The sequence below is a fragment of the Biomphalaria glabrata genome, chromosome 11 (genome assembly GCF_947242115.1).
Source record: "Biomphalaria glabrata chromosome 11, xgBioGlab47.1, whole genome shotgun sequence".
NCBI classification, from domain to species: Eukaryota; Metazoa; Mollusca; class Gastropoda; family Planorbidae; genus Biomphalaria; species Biomphalaria glabrata.
Window position 1 is genome coordinate 16740772 of NC_074721.1, and position 18058 is coordinate 16758829.

At 34.5% G+C, this 18058-nt stretch overlaps 2 protein-coding genes across 5 annotated transcripts in view; one reads left to right on the top strand and one right to left on the bottom strand.

Annotated features, from left to right (window-relative positions):
* LOC106051823 (uncharacterized) overlaps positions 1-4411 on the top strand; it is a 35476-nt gene extending 31065 nt beyond the window's left edge. The window contains exon 34 of the mRNA XM_056003717.1: positions 2489-4411. Coding sequence (XP_055859692.1) covers positions 2489-2693 — 205 coding nt within the window. The 3' untranslated portion in view covers positions 2694-4411. The remainder of the gene's footprint in view (positions 1-2488) is intronic.
* The window catches only part of LOC106051834 (LIM and SH3 domain protein F42H10.3-like), a 46454-nt gene continuing 31880 nt past the window's right edge, over positions 3485-18058 (bottom strand). The window contains exons 4-8 of one of the 4 annotated variants that reach the window (XM_013207038.2): positions 13848-14025; positions 12528-12656; positions 11576-11770; positions 8222-8341; positions 3485-6347 (exon numbers count right to left, since the gene is read on the bottom strand). In XM_013207038.2, the coding sequence (XP_013062492.1) occupies positions 6124-6347; positions 8222-8341; positions 11576-11770; positions 12528-12656; positions 13848-14025 (846 nt within the window). In that variant the 3' untranslated portion in view covers positions 3485-6123. The remainder of the gene's footprint in view (positions 6348-8221; positions 8342-11575; positions 11771-12527; positions 12657-13847; positions 14026-18058) is intronic. The other 3 variants (XM_056003728.1, XM_013207043.2, XM_013207040.2) reach the window with 3 other exon arrangements.

Sequence of the window (18058 nt, forward strand, 5' to 3'; positions counted from 1 at the left end):
GCCGATCGTCGTAACTCGTCACGGTTGACCGCTCGTCTAGCGCTGGCCTGGGGCGATTTGCGTCGGCTGACTACACTCACACCACTACCCCCATCTGTGCCACCACCAGGTTTATAACACTGCCCCCTCCTTAGATCTGTCCGTCCCGGGCAGATTCAACCTCCTGACATTGGCTGTGAAATTTCATCGCTGTAGGTGGGGGTCGGTCGGTGGCAGTTGGCTTGCGTCTTGAGCTTAATGGGGCCATCCATGTTGCAGTCAGCAATGGTCGCTTCCTTCTTCTCCTCCAGTTTGCCTTGACCTGGTTGCCTCGCCGTCGTGCTTTCATCGCCATCCACGTGGAACTCAGAAAACGTTTTCTTCTCCTCCAGTTAGCCTTCATCTGGTTGTATCGACCTCGTGATCGCATGGTCATCCATATTGCACTCCGCAAAAGTCGCCTTCTTCTTCTTCTCCGCCAGTTGGTCTTCATGTGGCTGCAGTTATTTCTTGGTAGAATCACCATGCACGTTGGACGCCGCCTTCTTCTTTTCCTCCAGTTGATCGTCCTCTTGTTGCAGTGACTTTGTAGTTGCATCGATCTCTTGTCGGTCGGTACCAAGGACAGCCACTTGACACATGGAGAGGTATAGGATGTAAGGGCTGGGGATACCAAGATCGTTGGCAAAAAAGGTGGCTTCATAGGGCTTTGCGAAGAAGGACTGGGATGGGCTTCAAATCCACAGGGCGGGGAATTGTGGTACAGGTCATCATCTTCAGCCTTGTCTGGAGGGCATGCTCGTGGGGCAGGTTGGTAACACTCCTCGTGCAAAGGTCCCTCGTCTTCGGCGTCAAGCTTCTTTGGATTCTCTTCACCACCATTAGGACTTTCATCTCCAGTCTTGGCAGCGGGACCAACGTCTGTTGGGTGCAGACCTGGCTGGTATCTCTCGACTTGCATATGCCTCTCAACGGCTTCGTCAGGTTTCAATGGGTTCTCATGATCACCACCAAGGCTCCTCTCACTGGTTTTATCATCTGGACAAACATCAGTATTGGTGATTCTCTTCTCCACAGCAGGTATGCATTGGTTCAAAGCCACTAACTCGGTTTTGATTCCCGAGACAATGAAATCTATCTTGGCGTCCACCTTGGTGTCCATGGCATCTATCTTGGAATTGATGTTTCCTAGCATTGAGCTCAGGAGCTCCTCCATATCTGGTTCTACTTGAAAAAGATACGTGTCTGGATCTTCCTCTTCTTCCATTATGTCTTCCCGGAGGCGTGCTTGTAAGGTTTCTTTGTTTCCACTTGTCTTCAGCCCTCGATCACGTAGCTCTCGCTTCAGTTCTTTCAATTCGAGTTCGTACAGCAGTTTCAGACGAGCCATAGTAGATCCGTTCCTATCCGATACGATCCGATCCCACTTCTGACACCAGTGTTACGAATCTCACTATCCAGGCTCTCTGCAAACTGCACCATACACCACCAACTTAAAGAACTTGACAAGTCAGGGCTCCAAAATAACGTAAAGGTTTAATGTCCATAAATAACAGCCAATACTGTACAATTGGCAGCACGTAGAACAGTACAAATAGCTCTGTGATAACAAATATCTCTCCGATGACACCGTTCCGCCGTATCAAGTCTTGCACTGGTCTCTCCGTCTCGTTCCGGGCTTGCACTGGGTTCAACAGTTCGGGACTGACTTCACACACTTGGGCTCGTTGTGTCGGACTCGATCACAGACCAAGATCAAGACGCCGTTCGTCTCAACTGTACTTGATAGTACTCCGCACTGAACCGTCGTAATGCTCCGTACAGGACCACACCGTTGAACTGTGCTGTAGTCGACCGTGTTCTGAACTCCTGTCGTAAACCCGCTTTCTGAACCGTCTTGACTGCGACACCTCCGCTCTTTATATAGGGTCCCTACTGGCCTTCTAGAACCGGACAGAACGTCGCTCGACCATTCTGGGACGCTCCTGAGCTCTGTTCACGACGCCGATCCTACTCGAACCTTCATGTTGTTAACTCGTCTCGGCCGATCGTCGTAACTCGTCACGGTTGACCGCTCGTCTAGCGCTGGCCTGGGGCGATTTGCGTCGGCTGACTACACTCACACCACTACCCCCATCTGTGCCACCACCAGGTTTATAACAATATCTTAGTTCCTTTGAGTTGTTACTTTATATAGTGTATAACTCAAGCAACCCAATTATAAGTTAGATTGGATTCTGCATCTTAATTACAACTAATCATTTTTTTTTTATAGTATTAACTTTTTTTTTCTTTTGTGATTTTTGAATTATTTGATAAGTGTTTTGCATTACTTGTTAGAAAAAAATTAGACAAAGAAAATTAGTAATGTCAATAATTAGAATTCATTACATCAAAAATCTTTGTGTAAGGTGTAATTTTTATTATGGAAACCCATCTATGTCATATTTTGTTTTTATAAACATTCTTCAGTCAATGAGAAGTCTAAATCATTTCCTTGTCTTTTCAGCCCTTCAGTGATTGGCAATCTGTGGCTAGTCACTGATAAAGACATTGACAAGTTGACATCCAAGTTCACAGCAGAATGGATGGCACAGACAAAACCAGTTACAATGAGCCAAATACTGTCCATTGCCAGGAAGGTGTGTAAGCTGCAGGGACTCAATGGCTTTGCACCAGTTATCTATGGATTGCCAGTGTTGATGAACAATTAGATGCATCAAGGCACTATGTACTTTGTTTTTATTTCAATAATAAATGAATTGAGCACTATTTAATCATCCATGTTTTCATTTTTTTAATCCTATGACTTAAGGTTAGGATGTCATTATTTATTATTGTCTTTGCTGCAAAAATTTGAATGAATCAGTGAAGATGTTTTGTTGTGATTTGATGTGTATGCAATGAAGACTATATACATAATGGTGAAATTATTTATGAGCAGTTTTGTTATACATGTATTGTAGTTAGTGAACTACCAATTATTATTGTATATTATTTTATTAACCAAGAGGAATTAATAAAGCTTTGTGAACATGAGTGTAGAGTTTAATCTTTCTTTTCAATGTGAATATTAACTGCTGTCAGTCTTGCATATCATTTGGGTCACAGGTTCTTGGTGCATTCATCAGTACTGGTATAGTAACTGAAACAACAGTTTACATACTTTTCATGTTACAGTGGTTTAAAAAAAAAAAAAGGTAACCTATTTAGACCTTCAATGAGGACAGATGATGTCAAGCTCTATGTGGGCCTTCATTTTCCCAATGCATGTCAGGTTAGAAATAGATGAACTGCTTAAAATCCCAGGATTTGACCTTATTTTTGTGTTCTGAAACCAAGTGACATGCCCCTCATTTAGACAAGATCAAACTGTGTTTGCCAAGTTACATGCCTTCATAAAGACAAAATCAAAATGTGTTCACTTTTATCTATTAATATGCTTTATGTTGGGCTGAGTTGACTAAGCCAAATAACATTTTTAAAAGACAGGAAGTGTTTCAAGAACTTGGAATACATACAAAATTTATTGATGATTTGTCTGTGAGCAAGAGGGCACATGAATTAAAACCAACAGACATAATCCAGCTAAATGTGATAGAAAAATAAAATCAAAAGTAGTTCAACATAGGATAGAGAATGTAGTACACTAAATACAACCATTGATCTATAAAATGATGTTACTTGTACTGCGATTGCAATTCATTTCAAATAAGAATGAAGCAGTAAAATGAAAATGGAACATTTTCCTCTTTAAAATCTAAATAGGTTAAAAACTTTTTAAAATATAAGAAATGAAAATGTATTTAATACATGTTAAACTTTCTTAGCATTAAATGAAGGATGTCTAATATTTTAATATTATCTTTCAAAATGTTTTTTGGACCAAACTCCACCCCAGAAACAAGTCTAAACCTGTGTACCAATGTTTTTTTGTTTTTTTTTAAATACTGGTAGCTAGTGAAAGGTCAGTAGACTGCTATTTACATGGAAAACATATACACTAGCTAATCACTTAGTCAAACTTATAACCTCTTGTAGTACTAAACTGGTTGTTTACACTTCTTGATCATCATGCAAAAACAAATTTACATCTGTAATTATACTTTCACTAAACTTGGGGTTGGACCAATAAATCAATAATACATCATTAATTTAGTATTAGTTATCTTTAGAATACAGATGTATTATAATATTTACAGTTTTTGGTGTGTACACATCAACCAAAATGATCAGGTATATTCTTGTTAACATATACAGAAATTATTGATCCAACAGAAGAAGGTTCCACCCCTTATAGACATTCTATTTCATCATTTGACCAAGTGACTATTTGACATCTATCCTCCTTCTCAGAGTAGCAGGTAGAAAAACACTAGGGCCATGCAAGATGCAACCTTATATATTCAAAGAAGGTGAAATGATGAGAATGCCCCCCACAAAACAAATAAGTACAAAATAGCAAAAAAAAAAAAAAAGTAGCATTTCATGATTGATACAGTTAATCATGGCAAGATACAGTATCCAAAATATCCAGCTTATAGATAAAGAATAAAATTATTTTAAAAAATTACTTTATACAAAAAGGTTATTTGTAAGATATAAAACTATACATGTTATAAACATTGCCTTGTACATGAATGTCCTAAAACAAATGTAGTGAAAACTTTGGTAAAACAAAAGCAAAATATAAGGAGTTTTTCCTTTTTACAAAAAAATTTTGTTTTCTAGGTTTTGGAAAATAAAAACAACTGAGAACTACATGAATACTTGTTATGCTAAACAAACTGGTCAATAGTTTTAACTACAGATAAATGAGCAACTTGTTGGATTAAACATCTATAAGCAACACTACTGCACTAAATATTTGGACTGATTTCCTAAGGCTAGCCATAACAAGTATATGAGCCTACTTCAAGACGGTACTGCCATAATCACTGATGAATGGAGACAAGCTAGATGCTTGGGAAATGATAGTTGTTAAATAGTATGACTGATTGGATGAGAAACATTTACAGTAACAACATCAAAAGCTCTCTCATAATCCTAAAAAAAAAAATAACTGAGAAAAATGCTTTGATAACACACAGCACAGACTTGAAACAATGTGATTATACAATTCTAAGAAAGAAAAAATCTGATATTTAAAATAGAGCTGAGCTTAAGTGTAACATCTATATTGCATCAATCTACATTCTAATCATTGTTGGGAAAACTGATCACTGTGGAATCCATTTGCAAGTGAAAGACAGAGACAAGTGTAAGCTAAACTGAATGTGTTCATCTCTTGGCTGGTAATGTTTTGGACTACACATAGATCTATAGACATGTAGATTTATGTCTGCATCTCATTCATTTTGTTTAGAAATGATTCATTTTTCTTAAAGCTGTATTGATGTTCACTTCCTATTCATCTTTTAGAAATAATTTTTCCCATGAACAAATCCTATTTTCTGTTGTTTTTTTTTTTGTTAATTATTATTATGCTTTCAATACTATTAAGTCTCAGAGGAAAAAAGATCCTATAAATAAGAAACCTAGGACCCTAGATGCCCAATTTTTCTGTATAAATTCAGTTAATGTTGAATATGCTGTGAGTTATAGCATCAATATATTTGGTTTAGGCCTTCTTGTGTTGACAACAAAAAGACTATTATACAATATGCTTTTATTTTTTAAAAATGAATGCCACTGCAATTAAAAAAGCTACATAAATGTAACCATAGAATTGAGGTTGTTTTTTTTTCATTGCTTACCATAATACAATAAAAACAAACTTATGATATTTCAAAACACTTGTTTGAAAAATATCTGCCTAAGAGCATAGTCCTATCAAATGATTATAAATGTCTAACTGATAGTGTGTTCCTAGCTAGAATAATTCTAGAATTAAGCCAGTAGCTTCTAAGTTACATATTTCAACTGACAACTACTAATAAAAGTGCAGTAATAATTTGAACTTAGAAAATGTATTTTAGGTCTGAAGAAATCACGTCAAAGCACTGATTTTTTTTTGGACACAATACAAATAAATACTTTGTTAAATATAGATAAACATATCCATATTTATTTCCATCCAAACACACACAAAAAAAGTAATTCAGTTAAAATTTGTTGCTAAATCTAAACCCAAGAGTGCAAACACTAGTTGATTCTTTCAACATAATTGGAGGGAAGCATGCCATGTTGTCCTGTTCGCTGGACTGTGCCAATCATCCAGCCAGCGTCTACAACTTCCACATTGACGATGTGATCTCCATCCATGAAGCTGACCTCATCATTGTCTGCGGCTGAATAGTCGTACAGAGCCCGGTAGATCACCTGCTTTGGTGCTGCCTGGGCAGCTCTAGGAGGCTGGGCTTGGGGAGCTGAAAGACAAGAAGAGGAAGAATAAGTTACTGAAATCTGGACTTTTTAACACATCCCTAAATTAATCTAGGTCAGGGGTTCTCAACCTGTCGGTCGCGACCCCCTTGGGGGTCGATTGACGATTTGCCAGGGGTCGCCAAAGACCATTGCAAAAATGGATTGTTATTGTCTATTATTCTATTGCTCTGTGTGTGCCGGGGGGGGGGGGGGGGTCGCGGCTAAGTGGGGGATTGTGAAAAAAGGGGTCACCGAGCATAAAAGGTTGAGAACCGCTGATCTAGGTGATATCAATTGAATTGTAAAGTATAAGATGCTTTTATTTTATAATATGTCTAATATGTATATGTTATGCCTAATAACTAATGTTAAAATCTTTTACTAAGTTTTTGACAAGATTATTTATTATTTTCTATAACAACTTAAATTAAGTATATTAACATATCTATAAAATTACTGTTATTTTTCTTGCAGCTTTAACTATTTTATCAATTGCTTCTCAAATGATTTTATAATGTCTATTTAATATAAATTTAAAAAAAAAAGGAATTTAATTTCCTTGAATTCAAAAGGACATTAGCTTTTCAAATGAACTTACTCCATGATACTGTCGTAATTATTTGTATGATATGAAACAAATATGTTTCTAATTCAAAAACAGATCAGTAAATTAGACCTGGATTTATGCATAATGTTGTCAGTAAGTTTTTAAACTCTTTTCTTTTTTTAATAATTCAAGAAGGATATAGAATTAACTACAAAATATCAGAAACAAAAAGGTCATTAAGAGATAGGCTTTCATTTAATTTGTATTAACTATAGCTTTTTTTCATACATATAATCATTATGCTATTAGGTTGGTCAAGCCACTCCATATTAGTTGCCAACTCTGACTGCACTATCAGAACATTCACTTAGCACTACTTAATATATTGTTGGACTATTCGCCATTCATATTAAAGTAGCCATTCAACTGAAAGTAAGCAGTTAGTGGCAGGCAGGCTTAGCCATTCTAAAATGTACACAGACAAGTTTCATATTTAAATATTTTTTTTTTTTGTTTCTATATATCTAGCATCTTACCAAATAAAAACTTTGCATTAAATCATTTGAGAAACATTTGAGAAGGCAACACAAACATTTAGATATGAAGTGATTTGACAGGGTACTTAGTGGGAAGGAAAGTGGTTAACAAGTTTCTACAGTTCACAGGTCAAGAAGGTAGCACAACAACAAATATAGGCTATGGATTCTCTGACAACTAGATATAAATCTACAGGAGCTAAAATAAAAAAAGTTATGATGGATAAAATATTATCAAACTAAATAAAAACACCAGAAAGTAGCCTGCTTTAAGAAATCTTTTAGCTTTTTAATGCTCATAGCTATCAATGTTAAGAATAAAAAAATAATGTAATAAAATGATTGATTAATGTATGGTAGCTATAGTAGTAAAATATTAAAAGAATAAAAAGTTGAACGTAGTGTATCAAGCAGATACAAGATATGATACCAATAGAGCCCTTGTATACTGTAGTGATACAAAAATATATAAGCCACAAGAGGTAGGAGTAACCAAGCAACAACAAAAAAATAGTTTTTATTAAATCGTCCCAGAACAGACACAAGAGTTGACTTTTTTTTCAAACTTAGCATCATCAAGAGTTGATGCTTTAGTGTTTTAACTTGCTTCTCAATCATGTAAATAAATCCAACATCATAAAAGGTTGTCAACAAAATTAAATTTAAAAAAAAAGGGGGGGAGGACTGACAACCTCAATGATAATATTTGAGATGTGAAAGGGGAATGTTGACTAAGAAAACAAAACAAAAAAAAAAAACATAGTGTTCCAGTGAGTCTGGCTGTGTGACTTACGGGCTGGCTGGTAAGCCTGTGGCTGGGACTGGCCATAGCTGTTTCTTACTACCGAACTGTGGTGCTGATTTAATGGATCATAATCAGCAATGGAACCAGGTTGTACTCTCTGGCCATGCACTGTAGCGTGTGATGGATCAGAAGGAAACAAGTATTGGATGAGACAAGAGAAACATTTCACACTGACAATAGATGTCAACTTAACCCATACATTCAAAGAAGATAGTTTAAAGAATTTATTCTGTTTCTTCAAATTTATAGCTTATGAAAAAATAATTTCTCTTCTTCTATTTGTCTTGCTATATAATTATTAAAAGTAAAAAAAAATATATTTTGCTCATAAAACTTATTGAAAATATAACTAAAAAGAACAATGATATAGCATAAGAATTATTTATCAAATTCAAATTAAATTGTTACGTTCAATGGCAGTTTGCTATTGGTCAAAGGTGTTAATTGGAAAAAAAAAACAATTATTAGTTCTGATGTCTAAAAAAAAAAGTAAAGCACCAGAAATAGACCAGCTCTGTTTAGAAGGTTACCATACACACACACACACACAACAAGAAGATCTAAACATGCTTGTCACAGTTACAACATCAACAACATTTGAAGGAAATCATAATTTTCAAATTCAAACTAAAAAAGGTATGGATCAAATCAAGAAAAATTAATACATGCGCTAAGTCAATGATGAAATAAAACAGTGACATAGGGATTCTTTTTTTTTTTTGCTGATTTCTTTATAAAATATTTTACAGGAGAATCTTAGTCATTGTATTTATAATGCTTTAAAAAATACATAACAGACTCAAAATACATTTCTTGTTCACAATGACATGAACAAATGTGTCCAGCCTGACAATGTAATCACTGAGCTTAATTATGTCATGTGAAACAAAAGTTGAGTTGTTATCAATTTAGAAACATTAATAATAATAATAAATAAGGCTAGTCTTCGAGATTAGTGAGGAATGCAGTATTTCCCGTGGCTGCACAGTCCAAACCGTGACATTAATAAATAAGTAAAAGTCAGATCTCTTTTTAAAAAATGACCCATCTTAGTGGTAATAATAAAGAAAATGATGAGAAATGTTATGGATCTGAGAAACTGATTTGCATTTTGATGTTTGCATTTCAAAAGAAACGGAAAAAAAATTCATTACCAGTAGCTTAAAAATTGTAAAATAAGAAACAAAGAAAATTAAACTACAGGTCTGTTTCTTTAGCCCCTAGACAATCAGAATAAATAATGTGTTTCTTTTCTGAGTTTTCTAATTAGCAAATCCCTAGGGTGATACTAACACTGCAAAGTGAAATGAGCATGTCTAGAATAGTTGGAGTCTCTGAGAAATTATTCAAACATTTGACATAATAACAAGAAACAGAAAGGAACAAATGATAGTTCTTCAAGATGGAAGATAAAACATTACAAACAAACAAAAAAAAAAGCTCCTCTACTTACGTCGATGTCCTATTTCATGCAAGGCCAAGAAGTAAGCAAATGAACAAAAAAAAAAAGTTGACTTGTTGCTTGAAGCAAATAATAATCACCAATGTTTTACAAACAAATACATTGACACAAGTTCACAAGCTTTTTGAAATGAGATTTTCTTTCACAATGAAAACATGTAAGATTTTCCAGTAAAATAACACACTAAAAAATAAAATAAAATACAAATCTAAAAAAAAAAAAGAAGAAAAAAAAAATGTTTTTAAATTTGATTGGGTTTGAACAGATAAAAGGAGGGACTGGGAGTTGAAATGTTAATGTTCTGATTTCAGCTTTAAATACTTTAACAGATGAATAAAATGCTCTACCAGTTGTAAATACTAATAGATCAACATGCTACCCTACAGAACAGTGCATGTATATTATACATGTATGGTTTTACATTGTTTACAGAAAAGTAAACTATTCTCCTCCTACTTTTCTAGACAATGATTAGGTCAGCTAATAAAGGTTTTCCTGCAACAAGAAAATCAGGTCGTTAAGAAAAACACATATACATTTACATCTGGCTAACTTCAATAAGTTACTGTGGTTTTTGTTGTTTTTGGTTGTTATTGTTTGTTTTTTACATTCAGATGCCACTAGCTTTTAATTATTTCAGACTCATCAGGATTCTATAGTCATCTAAAAAAAAAACTGTGATGTAAACCATCATGAGCCCAAAAAGAATGTACATGTACACAGAAACCAACAGATTTCAAACCAGTAGAAACTCTTTATTACATTTGTAATCAGTGTGATCTCAGATTTGTTACTTAGCACATGTTTCAACCCTACATTTTGGAGAACAAACTATTTTTATTGAGTAGTGAATTGATGTTGATTGCTATGGCAATGTTTCATGCTCATAAAAATTTGAAATGATTGAGAAATCTGTAATTATCTTCTGTAAGATTTATGTGTCTTTTTTTAGATAGTTCTGGGACAATTAAATATGTTAAACAGACCTAAAAATGAGAACAAAAAAAAACTAAATCCATATATATTAAAGATTCAATTAATATAAGCAATAATTATTTTGTGCAAAATATAAGATGCAAATATTATTTTCAAGTAATAATGATTAGCGAGCAAGCAATGAATATCATGCTGTCAAAAAATAAATAAATTGAATAAAAAAAGTATTAGTTGTTAAAACATTTACACCAAAACCCAAACAGATATGTTATCTACTGAATACACAAGTCTGTCAATAAACAATTTCTGAGCCAAACGTTCACACACCTAGAAAACTGTTGAAATAATAATTAAATATTCAAAACAAACAAATTAATTAATGCAGAATTTTCGCTCATTCTTTTGTTAAATGGAAAAAAGACAACATTTTAAAATTGTTTTTCTTGTAGTAAAGTTCAGATCAGATTTTGCTACTTTGTTGGGCTCAAAAAAAGTAGTTTAGTCTATAAATATTAAAATTAGCTTTCATGTTGGATTAAGAAAAAGAAAAAAAGAATTACAATATTCTTCAGGCTTATTTATCCACATCCTATTTAGCATATCAATATTGCAACATGAAATCAAATTATGTGTTGGGTCAACACTTAAAATTTGAAAACTTGACCAGGGATCCTTCAAGTTTGATTTGATTTCAGACTAATGGTGGTCAGTGTATATGCCTCAGCTCCACAATGGAAACTAGACCATACCCACTGGGACCCCATTTAAAGTAGGAGGTAACAAAAAAAAAAACATTTAAAAATGAAAAAAAAGGGAAGACAATGACAACAGCTGCCACTGTGTTCACTAGCAGACTAAAGCTAAACCTCTGAACAGTATAACATAAACCTGGACCAGCGGAAGGAGAAGAGAATGGGTTTGAACCTCAGGTAATTTGTTCCTACCCTGAGCATAACTATAAGGCTGCTGACTCTGCTGCTGTGCCCTTTGTGCATAGCCGTCATCTTCATAGCTGGATCGGTTCTGGCTGTGGCCGCCCATTGGAGGTGGTGCCCCAGCATTACCTCCATAGCTAAAAGGTTGATGCCCGCCAGGGCTAGGACGGCCACTACCTTTTTGGACTGAAATCCTGGGTTCTCCTTTAGATGAGACAATGAAATCTTTAACTTCAAAGCTGAATCCAAAAATGGCATATTAAAATGTTCACTTTTAAAAAATGGGAAATGGGACCTACCATCCAAGTCTCATTAGTTAAAACATTTAAACCATATCATTTTTGAGCATCATTAATCATCAAGAAAAAATTATTTCAAAAATACATTACATTATTATGAAGCTAGAGTAATTTAATACATTTATATTCTCTTTGGTATCACTAACATTTCATCTCAAATAAATTGGTTTTACTGTCAACAATATCTATAGTTATATCATGGAACCAAAATACATTTAGAAACTTAAACCAACAACAAATAATGAAATAAATATTATAACAACTGCAGGCAACAGGAATAACAACTGACATGAGCAGTGACATTCATGACTTGTCCAGTGTACAATCATGCAAACATTCATACAGATTGATCAAAGTGTGGGTCTGCCATGTGTCAGAAAAAGACAAAAATAGAGGACTATTTCTGGTACTATGAACAAAATTTGTTTATGTTGCAACACAGGTTTTTTTTTTGTCAGCTGTGTTTTTTATTTTTACTTTTCACTATACACTGACACATATATTTTTTTTTCTAAATTTAGCATTCAATCATTTCTAAAAAATGGTCTTCAAAATCTAACTCAGAGTTTATTTGTTAAAATCCTACTTGGAATTTATAACTAAAACTAACTACAGAAATATCTAGAAACTTTATGGAAATTGTCAAAGGTAATGGAGCCTACCTTCACCACCTCTCTTTGAGTCATACACAACGTTAGCTGAGCTCCGCTTGGAATAAGGGGAATCAATTTCTTGCCCTTCTGTTGGGTCGTAATCACTAATTTTGCCAGGGTTACGGGACCGTCTCGTCACTACAAAGAGGAGAGCACCCACAATGCATGCAGGGAAGTGAAAGGATTATGGATCAAGCACAATGTATACTTGATCACTAGCACCAAAATTATAATGAGAAAAATAACAACAAAAAAAACAAAACACCAGAACAAACAATAAGGGGGGAATTATCCAACTCAAATATCAGGCAACAAAGCTACCACCACTTCTTATGATTAAAAGGGAATGTTTGCAACAAATAGACTACATGTTAAACTTATCGCTAGTTCTTTGGTTTGGTCTAATTCTCTGATAAGTGGAAGTTGTTGTTTTTAGTAACATTTGGCTAAATGTATTACTTTGGAGAGAAAACACATTGCTCATGTTCTTTTTTTTTTTTTTTTTTTTTAAGTTTTTTATTAAACAAAAAAGAAAATGTGAACAATAAAATTAAAAAGTTAAGATAAAAGTAAAATCCTATTTGTCTTAATACATTCAGTTGTTTGGATATTAATGGATCAATGACATATAAGTAACAATATGGAAATATAATAATGTAATATAATAAATCCTAAGGATATTTCTTAATGAATTAACATAAAAACTAGAAAAGTGTCAAGGTGACAACTTTTTTTTTTCTTTCTTTCATGTTTCTTATGAACTGAATGGTGAAATGAGCATATTAAAGCTTTAGTACCCCAGCTTTGAGCAAATCAATATAGCTAAGAGAAAATTAAAGCTTTAAGTACCCTAGCTTTCAGCACATTAATGCTTGTATCACTTATCTAAGCTTTGAGCACATTAATGCTTGAATTGAGTACCTCAGCTCCGAGCACATTTATGCTTGAATCAAGTAGCCTAGCTCTGAGTACATTAATATCTGTACCAAGTAACCTAGCTCTGATGCTAAAGAAAAAAAAGCTAGTAAGCTTGTGACGCAGAAGTGGTGCCTAAATGTTATCTGATAGCAGATGTAGACTACAAGCTAGCTGGTCATGCTTCAGTGGACATTGTCATCATGCATGGAAGGGAATCTTTACAGTCTGTATAGAATCATTTGAATAAGACTAAGTGGAGAGAGGTATTCTTCAGTCTAACTCTTGTAATAGGAATAAGTTTCTTTTTTCTGACTACTGCCTGAAACATTTGCTCAAAAATAATAAATGACCAATCTCTCTTTTGCTCACGACAAAGAAACATTTAAGCCCTGCTAACATTGAGTGTCTTACCATCGTCCAGGGCTTCCTGGGGTCTCCTGCCTTCCATCTGTTCTCGTTGTTCCTTCAGGCCCCAGTAGTTGACATTAGACTGGATCTGGGTGTTTTGTTTAATCCTTGATGTCTCAGGATCATCGGCAACCGAGGTTTTAAATCCTTTCTGTTTCTCAAAGTCTGCATGATATTGAACCTATTTGAAGTCAACAGAAACACACAAATAATGTGAAGAGAATTTGTAAAAAATGTCCAGGCATGCAAAAGTATAGAATAGTAAAAAAAAAAAAAAAAAAAAAAAAAAAAGAATTTATGCTAAGTTTTAAATGTAATTTAATTTTGTTAAGTTATATGTGTGTTTAAAAGGTTACTTTTTTTAAGTAGGCCTATTTTCTCAAATGTATTGGTCATCAGTAACTCAGCCAAACAAAACAAAAAATTAAAGGTTTAAAACAATATTTCAACCAAATTATAGCTTGTAAAAGTAATGTCACATGTACTTATTGTGCTATACATAATTATCATGCAGAGTAAATCTTATCTTAAAAATTTTATGTAGCTGAAGCAAAAAAACAGTGCAGAAACAATCATTAAAGATTTTACTTTTGTTAATTAAGTCAATTAAGTTATATCCATTCAAAATATAAAAAAAAAGATGGCTTAAATTTTCTTGTCTTTAACATGAATTGACACTTAATACTGCCAAATCAATTTTTCTTTTATAAATGTTGAAACTAAATAATATCTTATCTTATCTTATATAATACAGACGTTACTTCAAAAAAGAAGATGATTATGTCCTACGCGTCATGCATTTAGTCATGCATATTAACCAATGACTTAAATTCTGCCAAGTCACTGGTTTTCCTGGCTAGCTCAGGCAACCCATTCCATGCTCTAATAGCACTAGGGAAGAAGGAGTATTTGTACAAATTTGTCCTAGCATATGGGACGAGGCAAAATAATATTTGATTATAGAGAATCAGGGACACTGTAACTTGTAATAATAAAATTGTATAATGATTTAAGGTTTTAAAGGTTCACAAATTTGTATATAATGTTTATTTTAAGTATACACTCTACTGTGCAGATGTTTGATTATATATACACTCTACTGTGCAGATGTTTGATTATATATACACTCTACTGTGCAGATGTTTGAGCATATATACACTCTACTGACTATCAGCATGTATCGTAGATCCTTTTTCTTTTTAAAAAGATCATTCCTATCTATTTACTCTGCCATTCATACTTGACTAATAGAGGAAACTATAAAGGACGAATGTCGACACACAAGACTGTTATGATGAATATTTTACAGATCTCAATCTAGATGTCACTGAAATTGAGAGTACACATTGGAAATAGAACTAGAGAAAGTATCAAAATAAAGGGTAGGATCAATGTAAACAGTGGTCCACACGCCACCACAAGAGATACCAAACTATCTCTGGCCTGTCCGACACTGCATTGATTTTGTCTGGCTTCATACTCGTAGTGGTATTGAATCTAAAGAAAGCGGTGCATTGCAAATGGTCTCATTCTTCGTTGCTTCAAAAAAGATGATTATGTCCTACGTGTGTTCCTAGGTCAATCTAGTCATCAAGATATGGTCACCAAAAATATTTCAGCTACTCAAATTCAACCGTAATAACCCATAGGCCTAGCCCTAAGCCCTACTTCAAACGACTAATGACATGAAAGTGACACCAATGAGTAATTTCCCTTATAGACGAGTGGCGCTGTCAAATACTTCATAAAATTCCTACTCACTCTGTCGTTGTAGTAAAAACAAAATAATAATCATGTATTTATATTGTCCATTGGACAGCCTCTCGTACTACCTAGAATGAATCATTGAAGTCCTTGAGCAGGAGTTGTCTGTTTATAAGCCACAAACTTCTGTAGTGTTACTTCTGTTGTCGATGGAACCATCTGGCAACATTGTGACAGGTGCTGCACATGTTGTAACCTGTTTCGCGTGTCCACACACTCGCATACATTCATCCACATGAGCACACGTGTACTAGTACAATGAACTCAAAAGCTAATTAAGTCCATGTTGTGCTATTAACAGCGAGTAAGCGTGAGACACACTGACTACAACAAGAGAAACCCCCTAAGACAAAGGCTGTCTAAATGAACAATGGAATGTCACCAGAACAAACAAATAGAGAAAACAAGATGATGGGCCAACACTGCCATTTACGCTACATAACGGGCCAACACTGCCATTTACATTTAGGGGTGTCGTTCGAAACAGCGTTTAGAGACGAGTAGCACAGGTCGTTAAGAGAGCTTAGTCCAACAGATCATGAGTGGGACAGTGTAATCATCAATACTGTCACTAGCATCATGGAGAGGAGATCTAATCCTATCTAATGTTTAAGTTTGTTGTTATCAATACTTCTCTAAATCTATATCTATAATGGTCCCTAAAATGTTTGAATCCACACCCCCCCCCCCTTTTGCCCTCTTTGGATTAAAATAGCATACTCCCATCGCTTCTACTCGGCGATGACGGGGGGGGGGGGGCGCAAGTCAATATCTATACCTGAATCCAGTGGACACATATTTGTTTCACTTTTTTGTTTACTCTCAATCCTAAAAAGTTCGCATCAAACTGGAGTTCATGACACATGAACACATGTTTTAGTTTTAGCACACAATTACTCTGCCATAGAGCGGCGGTGCCCTAGTGACCACACCAAAAACTCCAACATAAACACACCCACGCGAGTTTCAAACCAATGTTTCCTTCTCCAAACATCCGAAGGTTTAAGACAACTAATACTTGCAGTTAAACTCACACAAGACGGTCACTCACGCGCGTAGAGACAACACTTCCAAACACATCATCAGTCCTTACACACACATTCAATTTGACCGTGAGAGTAAATACTACAGACTGGTCTTCAGTGTCCTAGACCTTCTCAGAGGAGGCGCCTAGTGGCCTGTCATTTCAGGGTCTGAAAGCCTCTAGGGGGGGAGGCTCTCTCTCTAAAATAGTTTATGAAATAAGTTTGAGACAAGAATGTAGACCAAACTTATTTGTTGAGTAACTGAAAAGCATTTTAACTAGATCGAAATACATTTATACATATGCAAAAAAAATCAAGACACTGCTATAAAAAAAAAGCTGACCAGTTTTGTTTTTAAAGTTATATCTTTATTTATAACAACAAGGTTACAAACACGGTTTGTGTAAAAACACAAACTCAAAATCGGCCCCCGAAGTCGTCCACCCACGAAGGTAAAAAGGCGGGTTTCAATATTTTCAGAAAGAACATCAGAATGAAATTCTATCAAAGACAAATGACAGAGAAGAATGGAGAAAGAAGGTTGACAGATCTTGTGTGGTGCCCCAGCGGTCCAGCAGACCAAAAGATAGGTGAAAGTGAATGTGAAGTTAGATATGAACCTGGCCTAACTGATGTCTTATAATGAATATCTAATTGATCTAATTGTTTTGTAAAGGGTCAGTCAATCTTCAAGAAAAAAAAAACATTTCCGTAAAATAAAAAAAAAATAGTTTTAAATGTTCTAGAGCGATGTGCTGTTCACGCGATAATATGAAAGACTACTTATTAATGGTTGTTTTAAATTATGTCCAACTTATATGCAAACTAAATAGATTTTTTCTCTTTAAATAAAAGAAAACTTTTTTTGTGTAAATGTAGTTGTTAGTATAACAGAACTTACAGAACTTAGCAATAGAAATGTAACAAAAAAAAATTTTTTTACAAAAAATCTAAAACCATTTTCATAAATATCTTCAAAATATATTTAATGGATGTCTCCCCTTCTAATGAGCCTCCCGTATTTGTTACTATTAATAGTGAATAGTTGTAAATGTGGTGTATTTTTATGAAAAAACTGCTTGCAAAAGTGATTTTAAAAATTAAATTTTTCGCTTTCAGAAAAGAAAAAAATCAGTTGCATCAGAACTTTGAATGATCTAAAATATTATGGTGTCAGATTTTCACTATCTTTTCTAGTTTACGAGATCTAAAAGGGACAGACATTCCACACAAGCTAATAGCGTCTTTTCCCCTTTGGAGGGCCGCTAAAAAAAACCCATTCTAGTTCGGCCTACTTTTTATTAAAACAATTGTGTAGTTAAAAGACCTTGACCTATAATTTATTCACTACACAGTATCAGGACAAAGGCGACAAAATACCTAGAGTCAATTAGAAGTGACTTCGTGGTACCTACTGAGATAATA